Here is a 20,738-nt window from a genome sequence, read left to right on the forward strand (position 1 = left end):
AACTCTGCAGCCCCAGCAGTCCACCCTGCATTCTGCTATCACATGATGCGTAATGGTTTGATTCTACACAATTTACGGAATTCATCCAAACTTCCAAATTCCTAGCTCAATACAGTGTTTCCAGTCATTATCTAGACTTAACTCCGAAAGGGACGCATAAGCAACTCACAAAAAAGAGGAAACACTACGGTCAATCGCTTTCACACATCACTGCTCCAAACTCTGACAAGAAACAGAAATCACTGTAGGGGCTGCCCTGAGCACCTGGCAGGACCACATGGTCAACAGAGAAGCCACCTGGATTTTTGTGTCCTAGCAGCACAAAATATAAAAATGAAATTTAAAAAACTCTTATGTTCAAAATCCTCAAAAAACATAAGACTTGGGAATAAATGTTACAAAATACATTTAAGATCTATTCTGAAAATCACAAAACACTGCTGAAAAGAAGTAAAAATGCCTGGGTACATAGAGATGCCATGTGCGTGGCCTGGGAGCCATCTAGGCCCCATTCCAAGAGCAGTTCTCTCCAGATTGCTCTACAGATCCAACCTCATGCAAACCACAAGTCCACAAGGCACTACACAGACTGGACTTGCCAAGTCTGAAATTCCTATGGAAAAGCAAAGAACGGGACAGACAGGCAATCAGGAAGGCGAAGAGCAAAGCAGCAGGACCAGGCCGCTCTCAGGACTTGCCCAGTACAAGCTCCCGTCACGAGATGGCGTGCAAGCCTCAGGCCTCACACAGGCACCAACAGAGCCAGCAGCCCAGAAACCCCCCGCGGACCCAGCTGCCTGACTGCAGCGGAGGTGCCCGTGCCTGCCCTGAGGGAAGGAAGGTTTTCAGCAAGGTGCTCGTCAGTTGGGTTTTCATATAGAGAAGAAGGGACCATGATCCCGCCTTATACCACACACAACATCATTCAAGATGGGGCACAGGCCTCCACACAAATGCAGAACCTGATGTGACACTACCAAATTTCTAAAAAAAGAAATGGAGCCTGTCTTTGCAAACTGAGTTTAAGACTCCATTTTTAGAATGTTTTTTAGGACTCAGAAAATAACCATAAAAGAAAACAAAAAGTTTCACAAATTGGACCTCATCAAAATTAAAACTTGACTGGCTAAACTTGAGGAAAGGCTCTTTAAATAACAGAATCAAAAGCAACTGAATGTAATGAAGAAAGATTTCAACGTTACGTGAGTAATGAGACCTCAACTTGACACCACCAGGAAGACGAGTGTGCACCTGCTGCCATGACCTCAGTTTGCATAAAGAGGTCCAAGCAACGGGACTACCAGCCAGACCCTGTTACCCAGAACAAGGCCGTCCCGAGCATGTTTATTATGAAATAACTTATCAGAGCAATACATACAAGCCACACAATACATACAAGGAAAAAAAAACAGGGAGCCCAGGACATGCACGACAACGATCCACTTCACGTTGACCCAGGGCCTGCTCACTAAACACGTTGTCCTCGCGACCCTCACGGCAGCTCTGGCAGAGGGGCTGAGGGTGACAAGGACGCCTGCTGGCCGCTTGGGACAGGAGCATGGCCCATCCTCCCTTCTCTCTGCTCCTTTCTCAGGCCTGAGATTTAGCACCCATAGAGAAAAGGCCAGATCTGGGTGGGCCCGAGGGTCCCATTTCTCACAAGGACCCAGGGCTGAGGGAACCCACAACCCTGGGAACATCATCAGATCATGCCAATGAGGCAGCCTGGGCGCAAGGAACGACCTCCCAGGGCAGCGGTGACCCACACAGAGGTGCAGCGATGCCAAAGAGACTGCCCTCGCAGCCTCCCCTGTCCACGGCCCAGCCCCTCCAACCTCCCTGCAGACAGGACTCCACTCCCTTGGAACGTGCTTGATACGGTTTGGCTATGTCCCCACCCAAATCTCATCTTGAACTGTAGCTCTTCATGGGAGGGAGCCCGTGGCAGGTAAGCGAATCATGGGGGTGGGGGTCTTTTCCATGCTGCTCTCATGATAGTGGATAAGTCTCAAGAGAGGCGATGGTTTTATAAAGGGGAGTTCCCCTGTGCAAGCTCTCTCTTCTTCTGCTTGCCACCACGTAAGACGTGCCTTTCACCTTCCACCATGATTGTGAGGCCTCCCCAGCCACATGGAACTGGGAGTCCATTCAGCCTCTTTCACTTAGATTACCCAGTCTCGGGTATGTCTTTATCAGCAGTGTGAAAATGGACGAACACAGTGCTGATCCAGAAGTTATCAGCCAGCAGAGCACAGGGCAGTACCGAATTCCTGTGCCCAATCTTTTACCTCAGTTGTGAAAATTATCAGGATGTGTCACCATGTCCAGACCTCCTGGGACGTCCTCTTCCTGGAACGCAGCTCTCCCAGTAACCTACCTGCTCTCTGGCCTAAAAAGACTTAGCTACAAAGTGGAGAGGAGCTCCCAGCTGGTGCATGAATCCACAGAGACCCCCACCCTCTGAACCCCTACACGTCCTGAGAGAAAAGGAGCGAGGACACTGCAGGCCTCAAGATGAAAAAGTGACTGTGGGACCAGGTGACAAGCCCCACAGGAGGGCGCAGCCAGTGCAGCCGCTTCAGGAGAGGAGAGGCCGCTGTCACTCTAGGATGGGCGGGGCAGCACCGTCACCAGCCTCTGCCCTACCTGGGACAGTGGCACCCTCACTCTGTCAACTCCGGGAGGGGGAGCTCAGGAGCAGGACAAGCCAAGGGAGTGTGTTGGATGGGGTGTGGACATCACACAAACGGCAGCGCTCCATACACTGACCGTAAGCGTGCTGCAATTCCAATCACAAGAGACAGCAAAGGGATGTTTCTGGGAAATAGCTGCTTCTAGAGTTCATACACGAAATGAACAAAATGAGTCGGGAACATTCCAAAATAGAATACAAATACAGACAATTAAAATTAGTGACAGGCCAGTGCAGTGGCTCACAGCTGTAATCCCAACACTTTGGGAGGTTGAGGTAGGAGGATCACTTGAGCCCAGCCTGGGCAACACAGTGAGACCCTGTCTCTAAGTCAAAAATAATAAAATAAAATAAAATATAGTGATAAAACTACAAAAATTCGGCCAGGCGCGATGATGACTCACACCTGTTATCCCAGCACTTTGGGAGGCCAAGGCGGGCAGATCACCTGAGGTCAGGAGTTCAAGACCAACCTGGCCAACATGGCGAAACCCTGTCTCTGCTAAAAATATAAAACTTAGCCAGGCGTGGTGGTGGGCATCTGTAATCCCAGCTACTTGGGAGAGAGGCTGAGGCAGGAGAATCACTTGAACCCAGGAGGTGGAGGTTGCAGTGAGCCAAGATCACACCACTGCACTGGACAGGGCGAGACTACGTCTCAGAACAAATAAAAACTACAAGAATTAGAATAGTGGGGTACTGACATGTAGACAGACATATGGATCACAATATCAAGTCCAGAAATGAACCAAATATACAGGGTAACCGAGGACAAAAGCAGCACTACAAACTGATGGAGAAAGTGTGGTTATTCCACATCCAGTGTAGGGATAACAGAGCAGGTCTGCACAGAACCAAGGCTGGGGCTGAGCCTTACATTTCACATCAGAATAAATCCAACACAACCAGACACAGACACGAGAGAAAAATAAAAGCATGAGCTCATTTGTAAACATATCTGGGTCGGGGAGAGATCTCAGGACGGCACTAAACTGAGAGTCTTTTAAAGAAAGATGGATACATCTGCTTATGTAAAAATTAAAAATACGGCCGGGCACAGTGGCTCATGCCTGTAGCCCCAGAACTTTGGGAGGCCAAGGCGGGAAGATCACTTGTGCCCAGGAGTTTGGGACCGGCCTGGGCAACAAAGTGAGACACCCCGTCTCTGAAAATTAACATTAAAGATAAAAAGTTCCGAGGATGAAAACACACCATAAGACAAATCCAAAGACAAAAAAAAATGAACAAGAAAAAAACCTGGCAACTCCTATCTGGAAGGGCTTCAGTTTCCAAATAGTTAACAAGCTCCCACAAACCCACTTGAAACTCGCCAACACCAAACAGAAAGAGAGGCACGGGCTCTGAGCAGACAGCTCCTGAGAAAGCGCCCACAGAGAGCTCCTGACCCCAAGACACTAGGTTGGCCTCACTCAGAATAAGGGAAACATAAATTCACACCCCATCAAGATTCCAGCACAACCTTCCCTCTCACCTTCACTCCCGGGGGTTCCTCTCATTTCCACAAGGAGCATCTGTTGTTATATTTACAATCCGGAAAAATACTACTCCAGTTCAAAATCAGCGAAGAGCCCGCACAGAAGCTGGCTTACAGAAACTCTTCCTAATCCCAGAGTATATAGTACCAGAAATATAATATGGTTTTCTTTTTTAAGGGCTCAACAGCTGAGGAGTTTCTATTCTTGAAAAATCTGTTGACATTTTTCAATTAAATGTGAACCATAAGGCCCGGCACAGTGACTCACACCTGTAATCCCAGCACTTTGGGAGGCCGAGGTGGGCAGATCGCCTGAGGTCAGGAGTTCGAGACCAGCCTGACCAACATGGTGAAACCCCATCTCTACTAAAAATACAAAAAGTAGCCGAGCATGGTGGCAGATGCCTGTAATCTCAGCTACTCGGGAGGCTGAGGCAGTAGAATTGCCAATATCGCCCCACTGCACTCCAGCCTGGGCAACAGAGCGAGACTCCATTTCAAAAAAAAAAAAATTGAACCACAGCAATCACACATACGTTGTAGGTTTCTGTATATAAAACCAAATCTAAAATGACAACATAATAAATGAAGAAAACCTTTCCATTATTGATCATCTTCACATGCCATCTATTCGAGAAAACAGGAACCTCACTCACCTGCAAAGGATTCCAAGAAACAGGACATTTGGTTCATCTTAACCCTCTCTGCAGTCCTCTGACTGATGGGGAAACCGCCAGAAACTCAAACTAGCTAAGAAACACACACCCTGGCCGGGCACGGTGGCTCACACCTGCAATCTCAGCACTTTGGGAGGCCAAGGTGGGAAGATGGCTTGAGCCCAGGAGTTTGCGACCAGCCTGGGCAACAGGGCATAACCCCATCTCTACTAAAAATACAAAAAAATTAGCCAGGCATGGTAGTGTGCCTGGCTAATTTTTTGTTTTTTCTTTTGAGACACCCACGTGGGAGTGCAGTGGTGCGATCATAGCTCACTGCAGCCTCCACCTCCTGGGCTCAGACAATCCTCCCACCCCAGCCTCCTAAGTAGCTGGCATGCCACCATACCTGCCTAATATTTTTGGGTTTTGTAGAGACAGGGTCTCACTATGTTTCCCTGGCTGGTTTTGAACTCCTGACTTCAAGTGATCCTCCTGCCTCAGCCTCCCAAAGAGCTGGGAATACAGGTGTGAGCCGCCGTACCTTCCTTCTTAAGAGTGTTTTTTGAGATGGCAGTAAGACTTAGATCCTTGAAAGCTAAAACTCAAGGGCAATATTAAAATACACACAGGCTTCCCCCCTGCACTGGCATGATCCGGAAGCCTCCACACAGTCTGCTCGAGGGTGGGAAACTCAGGAGCTCTGGGTGCAGCCCTCGGGTCTCCCTGCAGCTCACGTCCTAGAAGCAGCCTCCCAGCAAAACCCCCAGCAACCCCCCAGCAACCCCCCAGCAACCCCACAGCAACCCCACAGCAACCCCCCAGCAACCCCACAGCAACCCCCCAGCAACTCCCCAGCAACCCCACAGCAACCCCCCAGCAACCCCCCAGCAACTCCCCAGCAACCCCACAGCAAGTGGATGTGCCCACCAAAGGGGCAAAGCAGAGCTAACTAAAGAAACGGCCTGTGCAGTTCCTTCGTTCTGTGGTGGGAGGGGACTGGCAACCTGCCTGCCCGCACAATGCTGTTCCTCGAGTGTGCAGGATGCGAGGTCTACACCAACAATACTGGCTGAACCATGGGAAATGGCCACCATGCAGGTCGCATGCTGCTGACTTCCCTCCCGCGTGGGAAAGGTCCACGCCACGTGAACACAGGGCCGGCTCATGGGCTCACCTCCTGCCTCCCGCCGGACATCCTGTGGTGGTCCGTCTGGTTGCACTTGGTGGAGAACTCATCCTTCTTCACAATCTTCAGTGTTCGCAATACGAGGAAAGAGAAGAGTGAGGAACAGAGTCGTCACAGCATCCCCCACGCCAGGCAGGTGGCCACAACCCCTCCTGCACCACACCCACCAAACCCCGCTGCAGGCACCCAAGATGCAACCAACGCGGTGCCAGCAGAGGGGGCTTAGTCTCCCTGAGCAACGCTCCCGCAGAGCAGGCGGCAGTGGCACCTCCCCCAGAGCAGGAGGCGGTGGCACATCTCAGAGAGGGCGTTTGCATTTCCCAGGGACACAGAGCAGCAAAAGGGCTGCGTCTCACACTCAGGGTGTGGCAGATGACACGCTGCGCTCACCATGGAGGCCACTGCCAGACCAAATCAGAGAACAGAGAGCGCACTTGATTCCACACTGATATTCTTGCAAACAGGAAAAAAAGAAACGGAGGAACTGAAATTGCAAAGAACCAGCGGCTCTAACTGAGGGCAGAATCAACAGAGGGGTCCGGCAAGTGACCGCTGCGGAGTCCACCGCGCCACGGAGGCGTGAACAAGAAAGCAGGGCAGGGCGGAGCTCCCTCCCACCCGCTGACCTGCTACAGGCCAGGTCTGCAGCTGAGAACAGCACAGTGGGCCTGGGTGGAGCCCACACAGGACAGCCCTGGGACAGTGAGGACCCAGTCCCGCACACACCTGGATGTGGCCGTGGTGGGGCCCTTTGTGGCCGTACATGCACTCCACTGTGGCGGCCTTCCTCTCCATCAGGTGGATCCTGAACAGAGGCTTGAATCTCATGGGGTCATCGACGTGGGGGTCATGGGGAGGCAGGTACATCCACCCGATGATGAACAAACCATCCACCTACAGGAGGAGGAGATGGGCAAAGGTCCACAAGCGGCTCCCAGGCCAGAGTGAGAGCGGCCCTGCATGGCTCCCCGCACTGCAATCGCACAGAGGAGCTCCTGCCAGGCCAGCACATGGGACGCGCACGCCCACCCTCGAGGTGCCTCGAATCCAAGCCAGTGCCCAGCACTATCTTCCAGCTCTAAGATGGGGTGGACACCAGGAGGAGGCAGAATAATCCAGAAAGCGAGACCAGGTGAGGTGCCGACCGGACAGAGGGAACGGGGTGCATTTCCCAACAGGAAAGAGTGAACAACGGCAGTGCAAGGGCCTCGTTCACGTCCTGAGCTGAACAAACTGCCGCTCAAAGGCGGCTTTGAGATGGTCCGAGAAGCGTGCCATGGCCTGGGCAACAGGCAACAGAAGGAACAATTGCCACTTTCGTCAGGTGTGGCAGTGACACGGAAATGCAGGAAACACGCCCTTTCTTAAGAGTGCTGCACGGAGGGAGGGACAGCTGAAACGCACGGGCCTGGGATTTGCTTCAAAACCAAAGTGAGGGGAGGAGACAGACGCCAGGACCTCGGGGCGGGGGAGCTCCGAAGCGGGAAGAGCCGAGGAGTGCACTGCCCATGTGTCCTCGCGTGTCTGGGCACTGACTGTGCAAACGCAGAGGTGGGTGTGCCCCAGCATGCTCTGGGTACAGCGGCCACATGCTTATAAGGAAGGACAGCCTAGCATCACCCTCTTCTGGGATAGCCAGGACCCATGAGACTTCTAGCTCCAGCAACCGAGGAAAGAATTCCATCATTTCTGGGGCGAATGAGCCCGGGTCAAGCATGAGCTGGTGCCGTTCTCTCACGGACTCCACTTTCCCCAATCATCCACTGCTTTTTGGGTTTTTTTTTTTTTTACTCTATTACTCACGGCCAGTAAGAAAAACAATTACCACCCTTCCTCCACTAAAAGAAAGGAACGCAATCTGCCCACGCTGTGAGCTGCCGGGCTGGTCTCTCGGAGGAAACAGCCTAAAAGCAAGGCTGGACCACGCAACGCCCAACACAAACGCAGAGCGGGTTTCTCCACAGCTGCTGCTCCTACCAGATGACAACGGAGAAGCTTGTGTGTCCCTGCCCCAAACCCCACCTGGGGGCAAAGCCCAGAGCCGCAGAGGAGCATCTGCCCGAGGGCCATGCACGCCAGGCCCGGAAGAACCTACTCGGAGGCCACGGGGAGACAGACACACCCGCCCTGCCCTCGCTGGGCTCAGCCCTTGGTCCCGAGTGCACAAAAGGGAGCCGGGCACAACCACAACACCAGCGCCGGGTTTTCAACACAGCAAGAGCGATGGCAATAGTGACACCTCAGGGGCCAGGCCCCTGCCCATAGCTCAACAAAGTCAGGGCGGGGTTTTCCGTTCAAGAGGCTCCAGCAGGAGGGCGCAGGGGGCGGGACGCAGGGTGGGAGGGAGACAGGGGAAGAGGGTGGGAGGGTGGACCGGAAGCCATGCAGACCCCACAGAGCACCACCTCCTCACTCCACAGGGACCCCTGCAAACACCAAGAAAAGTCGGACGACTTCACTGTGTTGAATGAGCAGCTACTTTTCAACATACATTGGCAGGTGACCGAGAAGCACAGAAACTAAAACTACGAGCAGACATCTGCTCCTGGCCCCGGCCCCAGAGCTCCCATCAAACCTGCCCTCCTGCCGAGACCAGCCATGAAGACTGAACACTGTCTCCTAATTCCAGGAGGAAGAAAACAAGAAAAAGAAAAAAGACTGAACACATCAGAGAGCAATGAAGGTAGCCCAGAGACAAGGACCCATGGCCCTGAAGAGAAGGGACAGGCTGAGGGGCAAGGGGCAGGGCCTTCTCCCCGCTTCCTGAGGCCACTGACCACTGGCTGGGGAGGAAGGCCCATGCCTGGCACCCGCAGGCTGGAGAGGCACACGCGGAGATCAGGGCCACAAAGGAGCCAGGACTACTGCAGCCAAACGCCAAAGATGGCAACTAGAGAACAGCCCCACGCCGCACACAGGCAGCTGCGCAAGGCACCTGTGGAATCCTGAGTGAGGGTGGGAGGTGGAGAAGGGAAGTAGAGTGACTGCTGAGAGGCAAAGGGGCCAAGCGAAGCATGACTCACAAAGTCAGGAAGAGAAAAGGCGGAATCAGGCCCTGGGGAAGGAGTGCACGGAGGGCTTCCAGCTACGCCCTACAGAGGGCTGTGTCCTGGGAAGGAGAGTGACCCGGAACAAGAACGAGACGCCTCCCCAAGCCTGAGATGCACGCACACCCCGGGCCCGCGCAGAACAGGTGCTCTGACTCAGCTCTGCCTGCTGGCCGGGGCCAGGGACTCCTGGGGAGACCCGGCCACGGCACCCAGACAAGTGCCCAGGTGCATGGTGAGGGGTGGGGGGTAGCCAGCATGCCTGGAGATCAGGAGAAAAGGCGGGGGCTAGACTTGAAAGAAACTTTCACTACTATACCCAAAAAGATTAACAAAGAGAAGGAAAACTTCACCAGAAAATGAGAATTTAATAAAAAAGAAAGCCAGACTTCCATCTCCGGCCGTGACTGAGTACCCGGGACTAGACAGGCACTGCCATGGCAGACCCAACAAACAGGAAAGAAATGTCCTCACGGGTCCTCAGACCCCACAGCAGGCTGCCGGGAGAAGGGAAATGGAGGTGACTGCCACCAGCCTGGACTTCCGCCTGCAACGTGCTAGCACCTTCCACACCATGGTAGTCAGAAGGGGTCCACGGCAGAACACAAGGAAACAGACATCAGAGTGCAACATGGCTAGAACATGTGGGGCAAAGACCAAGAAAGGAAGCACGCGGCTGAGGGCGAGCTCCAGACCCTGCCAACATGTGCACGCTGGGCCTCGGCATCCAGGAAGCAAAGGCCCTCGCAAGCCACCCCCTCCGACCAGAGTCCAAGGACGGGCCACGAGGCCAAAGTGTTGCTCTAAGTGAATCTTTGCCCATTTGGAAAATAAAATTGGCCCCTGAAAAGTGACAGAGCAAGAAGTTTTCGGCAATTACCTCGAAGGCACATCTGGGCAGCTTGTTCCCAGGTAGAAGAGGCCCTCAAACTCCTCCACGTGAGGCACCACTCCTGCCCATGCAGAGACCCCGTCACGAGGCTCCGGGACTTACCACCACGTTCAGCAGTCCTCCATACGGCCCGATATCTGGCTGCCACAATCCCAAAATGTGTCTGTATCGGTGAAGCACTACAGGAGGAAAGAAAGGGCAAGTCTCTGTGTTAGACCCACCGTGCCGCAGGGAGCCCGGGAACCCCGAGTGGGAGGAAGGAACCAAGAGGACTCACAAAAGGCTTGCAAGAGAGCCCTCCAGACACATGCACACCAAGCCTCTAAAGATGTACCAGAATGAGGCCGGGCGCGCTGGCTCACGCCTGTAATCCCAGCACTTTGGGAGGCTGAGGCAGGCGGATCACGAGGTCAGGAGATCGAGACCATCCTGGCTAACATGGTGAAACCCCGTCTCTACTAAAAATACAAAAAATTAGCCGGGCGTGGTGGCAGGTGCCTGTATTCCCAGCTACTTGGGAGGCTGAGGCAGGAGAATCACATGAACCTGGGAGGCAGAGCTTGCAGTGAGCCGAGATCATGCCACTGCACTCCAGCTTGGGTGACAAGAGTGAGACTCAGTCTCAAAAAAAAAAAAAAAAAAAAAATCTATCAGAATGAAACTACCCTCAGAAGGCCTAAGTCAAATGAGCCTCCCGTAAAGTGATGACCCTCCCATCAGTGGGAGGAAATCAAGCAAGGCTGGGAACTCTCCCTTCTAGAAATAAGACTGAGGAAGTGCAAACAGAACTGGACTACACCTGCCAAATGCTGAGACGCTGGTAGCGCTACAAGGCATGTCCTAAGCAATCAGATCTTTAAAGCTATGTCAACAATGACAATGTCACACTCACCAAAGGCCCATAACACAACTTCTCCGTCCTGTTCCTTGCCAGTCAATGGCCAGGTCAGGCTGAGCCATCTTACTTCCTGAGCAGCTCCAGGTCACCCTCAAAGCCGTCCCTGGACCCTGCCCTGGTCTTCACCCCATGGGGTATGGGCCACTGCACCAGCTGCCTCCCCTCCAAGCAGGCCTGAACCCCCAGCCCACCCACTGCCTCTCTCCATGGCTCCCTGGCCAGGCTCTAGGCCCTCAGCAATGTGACTGCCACCAGCCTTCCTGCCTCTCCACCCTACCTGCCCGCTCTCCATCAGCCTCAGCCTCCCAGGTCAGCCCAGCCCAGCTCCTCTCCAGTCCCCGCACTGTATCTGCATTCATGAGCCACCCCTTGGCTGCTAAATGCCTGATAAAACCGGCCTCGCCTTCATCACGACCGTCAGTTCCCGTCATTCGGGAAGCCTTACCCGTCAAGAGAAAGCAGTGAGCGGGACGATGGGGGAGAATGTGGCACCCAGCAACTTTCCCTGACCAGGCCTGGGTCCCCTGATGGTAGGGCCTGGGGATAGCAGCTGATCTGGGGGATGGTCCGAGGGAGAAGGGGTGACCGGATAGAAAGTACAGACCTGGCAGGAGGAGGAGTCAACACAAAGGGTGCTTTGCTGACACCTCCCCATCATGGTCACCAAATGGCAGAGGCAGCCGGCCAGGGCTGTTGTAGCCTCACCCATCTGGGTCACTGGAAGAACAGGTCCCAGGGCCCCTAACGGTGGGACAGAAAGTGCTGGAAGCCATCATATGAGGGCTGCCTATAAGCGGGGGGCTTGCATTTACCCGGGACACCCACGAGAGCAGCAGGCAAGACCAGCGCAGGGTGGAGGAGCACGCATGGCACTTGTGTACCTGGAAAGCTCCCGCAAACCCTGGGTCCCGCAGAATGACTGAGCTCTCAGCAAGGCGGGTAATGAGGGAGTGCACAGGAATCCAGCAGAAGCATCGCTCACTCAGTGGGAGGAGCAGCAGACCAGGCCTCAGCAGCAAGAGGCACGTAAGTCCACTCACAGCTTTACAGGACTTCAGTAAAGGCAGACACAGGAAACATTCGTACATGGGGAGAAAACACTACGAAGACAAAAACTCCCCCAGCTAATCATCAATAATGTCATCCCAACCTACATCCACACTCAGCTAATCATCAATGTCATCCCAACTCAAATCCACACCCAGTTAATCATCAATAATGTCATCCCAACTCAAATCCACACCCAACTAATCATCAATAATGTCATCCCAACTCATATCCACCCAGCTAATCTTCAATGTCATCCCAACTCAAATCCACACCCCGATAATCATCAATGTAACCCCAACTCAAATCCACACCCAACTAATCATCAATAATGTTATCTCAACTCAAATCCACACCCACCTAATCATCAATGTCATCCCAACGCAAATCACACCCAGCTAATCATAAATAATGTCATCCCAACTCAAATCACACCCAACTAATCATCAATGTCACCCCAACTCAAATCCACACCCCGATAATCAATGTCACCCCAACTCAAATCCACACCCAACTAATCAATGTCACCCCAACTCAAATATACACCCAGCTAATCATGTCACCCCAACTCAAATCCACACCCAGCTAATCAATGTCACCCCAACTCAAATCCACACCCAGTTAATCATCAATGTCACCCCAACTCAAATCCACACCCAGCTAATCATCAATGTCACCCCAACTCAAATCCACACCCAGCTAATCATCAATGATGTCACCCCAACTCAAATCCACACCCAGCTAATCATCAATAATGTCATCCCAACTCAAATCCACACCCAGCTAATCAATAATGTCACCCCAACTCAAATCCACACCCAGCTAATCATCAATGTCACCGCAACTCAAATCCACACCCCGATAATCATCAATGTCACCCCAACTCAAATCCACACCCAGCTAATCATCAACGTCATACCAACTCAAATCACACCCAGCTAATCATAAATAATGTCATCCCAACTCAAATCACACCCAGCTAATCATCAATGTCACCCCAACTCAAATCCACACCCCGATAACCAATGTCACCCCAACTCAAATCCACACCCAACTAATCAATGTCACCCCAACTCAAATACATACCTAGCTAATCATGTCACCCCAACTCAAATCCACACCCAGCTAATCATCAATAATGTCACCCCAACTCAAATCCACACCCAGCTAATCAATAATGTCACCCCAACTCAAATCCACACCCAGCTAATCATGTCACCCCAACTCAAATCCACACCCAGTTAATCAATAATGTCACCCCAACTCAAATCCACACCCAGCTAATCATCAATAATATCATCCCAACTCAAATCCACAGGTTTTAAAAAATAATTTAACAAAATGATTCCAAAGTCCGTATGAAGAGGTGAGAGCAGCCAATGATACTCCAAATTTTAATAGACGAGTGCCATGAAAACGAACGAACAGAATGAGATATGAAGAAAATAAAATATAATCCCCAGGAAGCCCCAGTGGCAGCTGACCCAAGCGTGGAAGTCAGGGATTATGGAGCAGGTTGGCACAGAGGACAAAATGTCATGGGCCTGCAGATTAAAATTTTAGCTGGAGGCTGGGCACGGTGGCTCATGCCTATGATCCCAGCACTCTGAGGCCAAGGCAGGCAGATCACCAGGAGTTCAAGACCAGCCTGGCCAACATGGTGAAACCCTATATCTACTAAAAGTACAAAAAATTAGCCAGGCGTAGTGGCAGGTGACTGTAATCCCAGCTACTGGGAGGCTGAGGCAGGAGATTCGCTTTAGCTGGGAGGCAGAGGCTGCAGTGAGCTGAGACCACGCCACTGCACTCCAGCCTGGGCAACAGAGCAAGACTCCATCTCGGAAAAAAAAAAAAAATCAACTGTGTCAGCTATTTTTTTAAAAATAAATTTCCATTAGCCCAGTGTGGTGGCATGCGCTGTGGTCCCAGCTACCCAGGAGGTTGAGGTGGGAAGATCACTTGAGCCCAGGAGGCAGAGGCTGTAGTGAGCTATAATCGTGCCACTGCACTCCAGCCTGGGCAACAGAGCAAGACCCTATCTCAAAAAAAAAAAAAAAATTCCCCTCTATTTCAAAAGCAGCACATACACAGTCACTGAAGACAATCTGGAAAAAGGAAACCTAAAGCTCACCAGTAATCCCATCACTCAGAGACCACATGCGCAGTCAACATGCTGACGAACATGGTTCACGTCTGCTGTCCTGCACCTGTATCTGCTTGAGTTAGCATGCAGGACTGAGCGAATGGGCAGGGTCTCAGGGCTCTGCAGCCAGTGGGGGCCATGGGGGTTTCTGAGCACTGGAGTGGCAAGACCACTCCAGACCACAGGGAGGAAGATGGAGCAGGGAGGGCAAGAAAGCCAGGACAGCAGCAAGGAGGTCGCCACCTGGATCTAGGGTCCAGGGAATAAGAAACCTCTTGAGCCTTTGGAGAGGATGCTGGACTCCACCAACAGCCCCAGGGTTCAGCCCAGACCATCGTTTAGGAAGTTCCTGAATGAGCCTGGGCTCTGTGCAGGCCGCTGCCAGCCACCCCACACACAGACACCCCTTTCAGAACAATCCTCTGAGCCCATTTACAGGACACAGTCAAGCCGGTCTTGTCACTTTACGGTCACACGTAGATGGGTGTGTGATCAGGAACCATAAACACACATTGACCTTGACAATGAAATGCACACTGAAGCATTTAGGGGTAAAATGTACTGATGCCTGCAAGTGTGAAATGCACCAGAAAATAAGTCCACGGATGGCTGCAGGGATGGACAGCTGGGCGACTGGGTGATAACGAAATGGGAGTTCACTGGACAATTCTTCCAACTTTCCTGTTTTCAAAATTTCATCATGAAATACTGGGGGAAAAAAACACTATTCAGCATGGCGCTCTCTCCTCCTCTCCCCTCCCCTCAGCTCCCGCTTTAACTGCTAGGAACACTGCCCAACGAGCCTGCCTCAGACGCCTGGCAATCCCAGAGTGGGAGTTCCCTGTTGTGCTGAAAAGCAGCATTTCTGAAATAAAAACCCAGCAGCCTCCCGAGATGCCAGTTCTAAACGGATATCTTCCCTGGATCTTTAAGCTCTGCATGTTGGTCAAAGCGGTGACACCTTCGCTGTAGTTTGGAAGCAACGGCCTCTGCTGACCAGATGTCGGCCCCTTTAGTCTGCAACAGACACTGAAACCATCCCAAAAGGTGAGTCAGAGAAACAGCGTGGCCAGATGGGCTGCCAGCACGCAGACCCAGAGGGGACACAAACTTCTCGTGGAATCGCAAAGCCTGTGTCTGAGAACACACAGTTTAAAAAGGGTCCTTACGAAGCACGGCTATCGCACAAGCAAATGTATTCATTCAAGAGATGAATCCATGGATTTAAATAGGAATCTCCCATTCGAATGGTCAAGAGCACAGCTGGACACATACGAGCGTGAGCGTGATTGCTATACCCTAATGCCTCACCATTTTTATTATAAACATGTCATCTAGATGCATATCTTTCTAAATTCAAAGGACCCAGCCCTCCCTAAAGTGGGCTCGGGATGGGAGGAAAAAGGAGCCAGGAACAATGTTCCCTGCACTTCAGTGCCCCACAAGGCTCCTGAGTGTCTCAGTTAAGGGCAGCAGATGGTCACGCCTTCCCGCAAGCCCAGGCCACTCCAAGGGCTCACTTTTGGGCAGCTGCCACATTATCTTCCCACATGAAATAGTAAGGGACGCCGGGCGCGGTGGCTCACGCCTGTAATCCCAGCACTTTGGGAGGCCGAGGCGGGCGGATCACAAGGTCAGGAGATCGAGACCACGGTGAAACCCCATCTCTACTAAAAATACAAAAAATTAGCCGGGCGCGGTTGTGGGCGCCTGTAGTCCCAGCTACTCAGGAGGCTGAGGCAGGAGAATGCCGTGAACCCGGGAGGCGGAGCTTGCAGTGAGCCGAGATCGCGCCACTGCACTCCAGCCTGGGCGACAGAGCAAGACTCCGTCTCAAAAAAAAAAAAAAAAAGAAATAGTAAGGGACAGGGCCAGGCGCGGGGACCCACGCCTGTAATCCCAGCACTTTAGGAGGCCGAGGCGGGTGGATCTCCTGAGGTCAGCAGTTTAAGACTAGCCTGGCCAACATGACGAAACACCGTCTCTACTAAAAATAATTAGCCAGGCGCCGTGGCGTACGCCTATAATCCCAGCTACTTGCAAGGCGTAGGCAGGAGAATCGCTCGAACCCAGGAGGTGGAGGTTGGAGTGAGTCAAGATCACACCACTGCACTCCACACTCCAGCCTGGACGACAGAGCGAGTTTCTGTCTCAGCAACAACAACAAAAAATACATATATATATATCAGTTTCACACAGAGAGATGATCTTCCTTTGTTTGTACAGTGGCTCTCCACCCTGACTGCACGTCAGAATCACTAGGGACACGGGAAAACGTCAACGCCGCGCTCCACGGCAGCCAAGTCAATCAGCAAGGGGATGGGGGGCGGGGTGGGGGGCCTGTCAGGGTTTCTGAGAAGCTCCCAGGTGACTGTGATGTGTGGCCAGGCTGAGAAGCTCAGTGCAATGTAATCATTCCACAACATACACAGCTGTCAACACACCACACTGCCCTATAAAGACGTAATATATACAATTATCATCTGTCAGTTATAAAGAAAGAAATGCTTCTCCAACAACCTAGGAGGCTAAACAACTACACAGGAAAACCAACAACCTTACTTCTGCTTTGAACGTTACACAGTTTTTTCAGTACCCAAAATTAAGTAGATGATTTAAAAGATGAGAATGTGAATAAAGACATCACCACCTCTTATTAAAAGTCATTTTAACATCTGGTAGAACATTACCAGATGCTGAGACCTTTAAGATTTTAACCCTTATTAAAAAGAAAATAACGTAACCAAAAAAAAATTCTTAATATTTGAGTAAAGGCTAAAACGAAAGAAAATAATCCAGGCCAGAAGTCCACATACTTGAGAATCTGTAATCACAGACCCCCGAGGGCCTGTTCAGGCCCAGGCCGGAGGTCCAGACATGACAGGCGTGGGAGGAGGCCAGGGAAGCTGCGTCCAACAAGTTCCCAGAATACATGGAGGCCGCTGTCCAGGACCCCACTCTGGGAGCACAGATCTGGCCTCACAGGAGAGCCTGGAAAACGTCAGAATAATCTCTGAAGGTGAACGCCTCTAATTCCAGGCACTGAAAGTAGGCATCTATCTGCTCTGGGAGCCGCGGCATAAATGCTCCCAAAATGAATTGAAAATGAAGCCAAATGGGAAAGGACCGTGAAAGGTGGGGTTACACTTCCTCCTTCCAGCACCGGCCCAGGTGCCAGCACATCTGGGAGAGCCTGGGTTCTGGCGCACACCTGTCCTGACTCAGAGTCCCTGAACCTCGGCCCACATGCCACAGGTGGGCTCCACGCCAGGAGACTGGCGGGGATGGAGATTTTGTGGGTGGATGCCCCTAACTAAAGGTGTTGGCCTGTGTTGCTCAGGGGACTATGGAAGAAAACGGATTAACGTGAGCTATCTTTCCATCAGCTGAGGCGTGGCCAGGGCTGCTGCCTCCTGGAGGCTGCGGGGGTCCACTCCCCGCCTTGTCCTGCTCGGCTCCTGGGCCCTCCTCCACCTTCAGAGCCACATGCAGCCTCTCCTGCCTCTCACTCCTACTCCCACCCAGGGCCCCCCTTGTACAAAGACCCTGTGATGACACAAGGCCTGCCTAGGTGGTCCAGGACGCCCCCCTCGCCTCAGGACCCACACCTTTACCCACAGAGTCCCTGTTACCGTGAAGCCTGGGCTGAGTGGTCTCCCCCAAAATTCATGTCCCCTGGAATCCCAGAATGTGGCCCTCTGTGGAAGTAATCAAGATGTAATGCAGCCGTGAGCACGTTAGGGTAAAGGAATGCTGGCGCAGAAGGGCCCGATCTACTGACAGCTGTCCTTCCGAGAAGACAGAGACTCAGAGACGACGGAGGGGGCCATGTGGAGACAGAGGCAGGGGCTGCGGCGATGTGGCCAGAGCAGGAAGAGGCGAGAAGTAGGCTCCGCAAGGACCTTCGGAGGGAGCAGGGCCCCGGGACACCTTGTCTTGAACCTCTGGCCTCCGGCCTGTGAGAAAGTGGGTTTCTGTTGTTTTAGACCCCCCTTTGTGTTCATCTACTCCAGCAGCCCTGGGCGACCCCCACACTGATTAGATGACGACTCCACAGGCTCTGAGCTCCAGCAGCCCTGGGCGACCCCCACACTGATTAGATGACAACTCCACAGGCTCTGAGGACCAGGAGGCCGACGTCTCAGCGGACCCTGCTGTGCTCCCACAGCAGGGTTCTGTCTCGTGTGCGCCTACTCTGCGTTCAGCTCCAGTTTCAGCGGAACGGATGTTTGTAAGGAATTCCACCACATTTCTAAGCAAGGCACTCCATATTTCTAAGAGACATCATTGCTAATATCTGAGTGAAGGCTAAAATGAATCAGTGTTTTAGCCCAGACGCAGTGGCTCACGCCTGTAATCTCAACACTTTGGGAAGCTGAAGCGGGATAATCGCTTGAGACCAGGAGTTCCAGACTGGCCTGGGCAACACAGGGAGACCTCGTTTCTACAAAAAAATAGAAAACTTAGCCAGGCATGGTGGCACACACCTGTAATTCCAGCTACCTAGGAGCTGGGGTTGATCATCTGAGCCCAGGGAGATGAAGGCTGCAGTGAGCCATGACTGCGCCACTGTACTCCAGCCTGGGCAACAGAGCAAGATCCTGTCTCCAAAAAAAACCCAAAAATGCACTTTGACTGGCTTCACCAACGTGCAGAGAAGCAGATGTATGAGAACTGCCATCAGGACAACAGGCTTTCCCTTAACACTCCCAACACCTTACAAATGCTCGTTATCCAGAGTGCCAGGCAACCTCATGCACTCAAGGAAAAAGGAAGAGAAAAGATACCCCAAAAGTAGTGACTCTGAGGTCACTAAACTACTCCAGAGACCAGGCACGCTGGCTCACGCCTGTAATTCCAGCACTTTGGGTGGCCGAAGTGGATGGATCACCTGAGGTCGGGAGTTTGAGACCAGCCTGGCCAAACTGGCGAAACCCCTTCTCTACTAAAAATACAAAAAGTAGCCAGGCGTGGTGGCTCATACCTGTAATCCCAGCTACTCGGGAGGCTGAGGCAGGAGAGTCGCTTGAACCCGGGAGGCGGAAGTTGCAATGAGCAGAGATCGCGCCACTGCACTCCAGCCTGGGTGACAAAGAGACTCCATCTCAAAAAAATAAAAATAAAAAAATCTACTACTCAACATTAGGATCCCAGCTTCTGCCGCATGGGTTTGTTCCAGGACAGTCCTACGCTCAGGGATGTCAGCTCGGCCAGGCGCGGTGGCTCACGTCTGTAATCCCAACACTTTGGGAGGCCAAAGCAGAACGACTGCTTGAAGCCAGGAGTTTGTGACCAGCCTGGGCAATAAAGCGACACCCCCATCTCTACCATAAAATAAAATAAGATGCTGGACCCACAGCGCAAAGTCCAGAGGACCTCAACACGAACAGTTAACGGCCCACATGCATGATGGAAACACAAGCCACGCGCGACCCCAAAATACTCAGAAGCCCATCAGGGCAGACTATTCCAAAAGGTGTGCTGCTGTGAGAACAAATGCTGAGCTGCTCTCCATTAAGACACGCTGAGAGCACCTGAATACTGAAAACACGGACACATCACAGGCGTCAGGCTGAGGCTGCTGAAACTGGCTTTTTTCACACATAAGAACTTTTTCTTCCTGATATTCTAGTAGGTCACGGAGCTAAGAGACCAGTCACCATTTAAGTATGTCCGAAGAGAAATGCAACCCATGTTGAACTGCTGCTTTTCATTGTTATTTTCCAAATTGTTCAAGTTTTCTACAATGACTTTGTGTTTTTATAACTACACTCAAACTTCAGCAGGAACAACAGTATGTCAATCAAAACCCACCTATGATAAAGCCGCCCACTTGAAGCAACTGGTGCCACATCACAACATGAGGCTGCCCAGCCTGGATGCTCAAGAGGCCGGCCCGGCAGCAGGGGAGGAGATCTTTTCCTCGCAGGCTGCATGAAGCTTCCCTCCACCTGCCTCGGGGACAAAAGGAATGTCCCCTGCCCCCAGTGCAACTCTGGAGACTTGCTAGGCCCTGGCTGAGCAGCCTCCCCAGAGGCTGGTCAGAATTCCATCCTGGGTCCACAGTGTACATTCCAGAGAAATTGTGAGACAGACATGCGACATGAGGAGCCTCTCAGTGCTTGTCCCCTTGTATTGAAGAGCCCTTGCCCAATCACCTGAGGTCAGGAGTTCAAAACCAGCCTGGCCAACATGGCGAAACCCTGTGTCTACTAAAAATACAAAAAATTGCTGGGTGTCGGGGTGGGCGCCTATAATCAACTCCTCAGGAGGCTGAGGCACGAGAACTGCTTGAACCCAGGAGGCAGAGGTTGCAGTGAGCCGAGATCACACCACTGCACTCCAGCCTGAGTGACAGATTGAGACTCTGTCAGGAAACAGAGGGGAGGGGGAGGGGAGGGGAGGGGAGGGGGGAGGGGAGGGGAGGGGAGGGGGGAGGGGAGGGGAGGGGAGGGGGGAGGGAAGGGGTGGGGGAGGGGAGGGGAAAGGATGGGAGGGGAGGGGAAAGGATGGGAGGGGAGGGGAAAGGACGGGAGGGGAGGGGAGGGGACAGGAGGGGAGGGGAGGGGACAGGAGGGGGGAGGGGGGAGGGCACGGGGGGGAGGGGAGGGGAGGGGAGGGGACGGGAGGGGAGGGGACGGGAGGGGGGAGGGGGGAGGGGACGGGAGGGGGGAGGGGA

General features: G+C 52.6%; 1 protein-coding gene across 11 annotated transcripts in view; it reads right to left on the reverse strand.

Moving 5' to 3' along the window:
- FBXO31 (F-box protein 31) overlaps positions 1-20,738 on the reverse strand; it is a 56,904-nt gene that overhangs the window by 9,910 nt on the left and 26,256 nt on the right. For 8 of the 11 annotated variants that reach the window (XR_012428649.1, XR_012428648.1, XM_045383124.3 and 5 more), the window contains 3 exons: positions 10,074-10,150; positions 6,759-6,926; positions 6,021-6,095 (listed from right to left, as the gene is read on the reverse strand). The exons of 2 other annotated variants lie outside the window; for them this stretch is intronic. Coding sequence is in view for 7 of the 9 variants with exons in the window: in XM_045383124.3 (XP_045239059.2) it covers positions 6,021-6,095; positions 6,759-6,926; positions 10,074-10,150 (320 nt within the window). In the remaining 2 variants the exon portion in view is untranslated. The remainder of the gene's footprint in view (positions 1-6,020; positions 6,096-6,758; positions 6,927-10,073; positions 10,151-20,738) is intronic. One more of the 11 variants, XM_074026625.1, reaches the window with a different exon arrangement.

Source organism: Macaca fascicularis, chromosome 20, assembly GCF_037993035.2.
Source record: "Macaca fascicularis isolate 582-1 chromosome 20, T2T-MFA8v1.1".
NCBI lineage: Eukaryota > Metazoa > Chordata > Mammalia > Primates > Cercopithecidae > Macaca > Macaca fascicularis.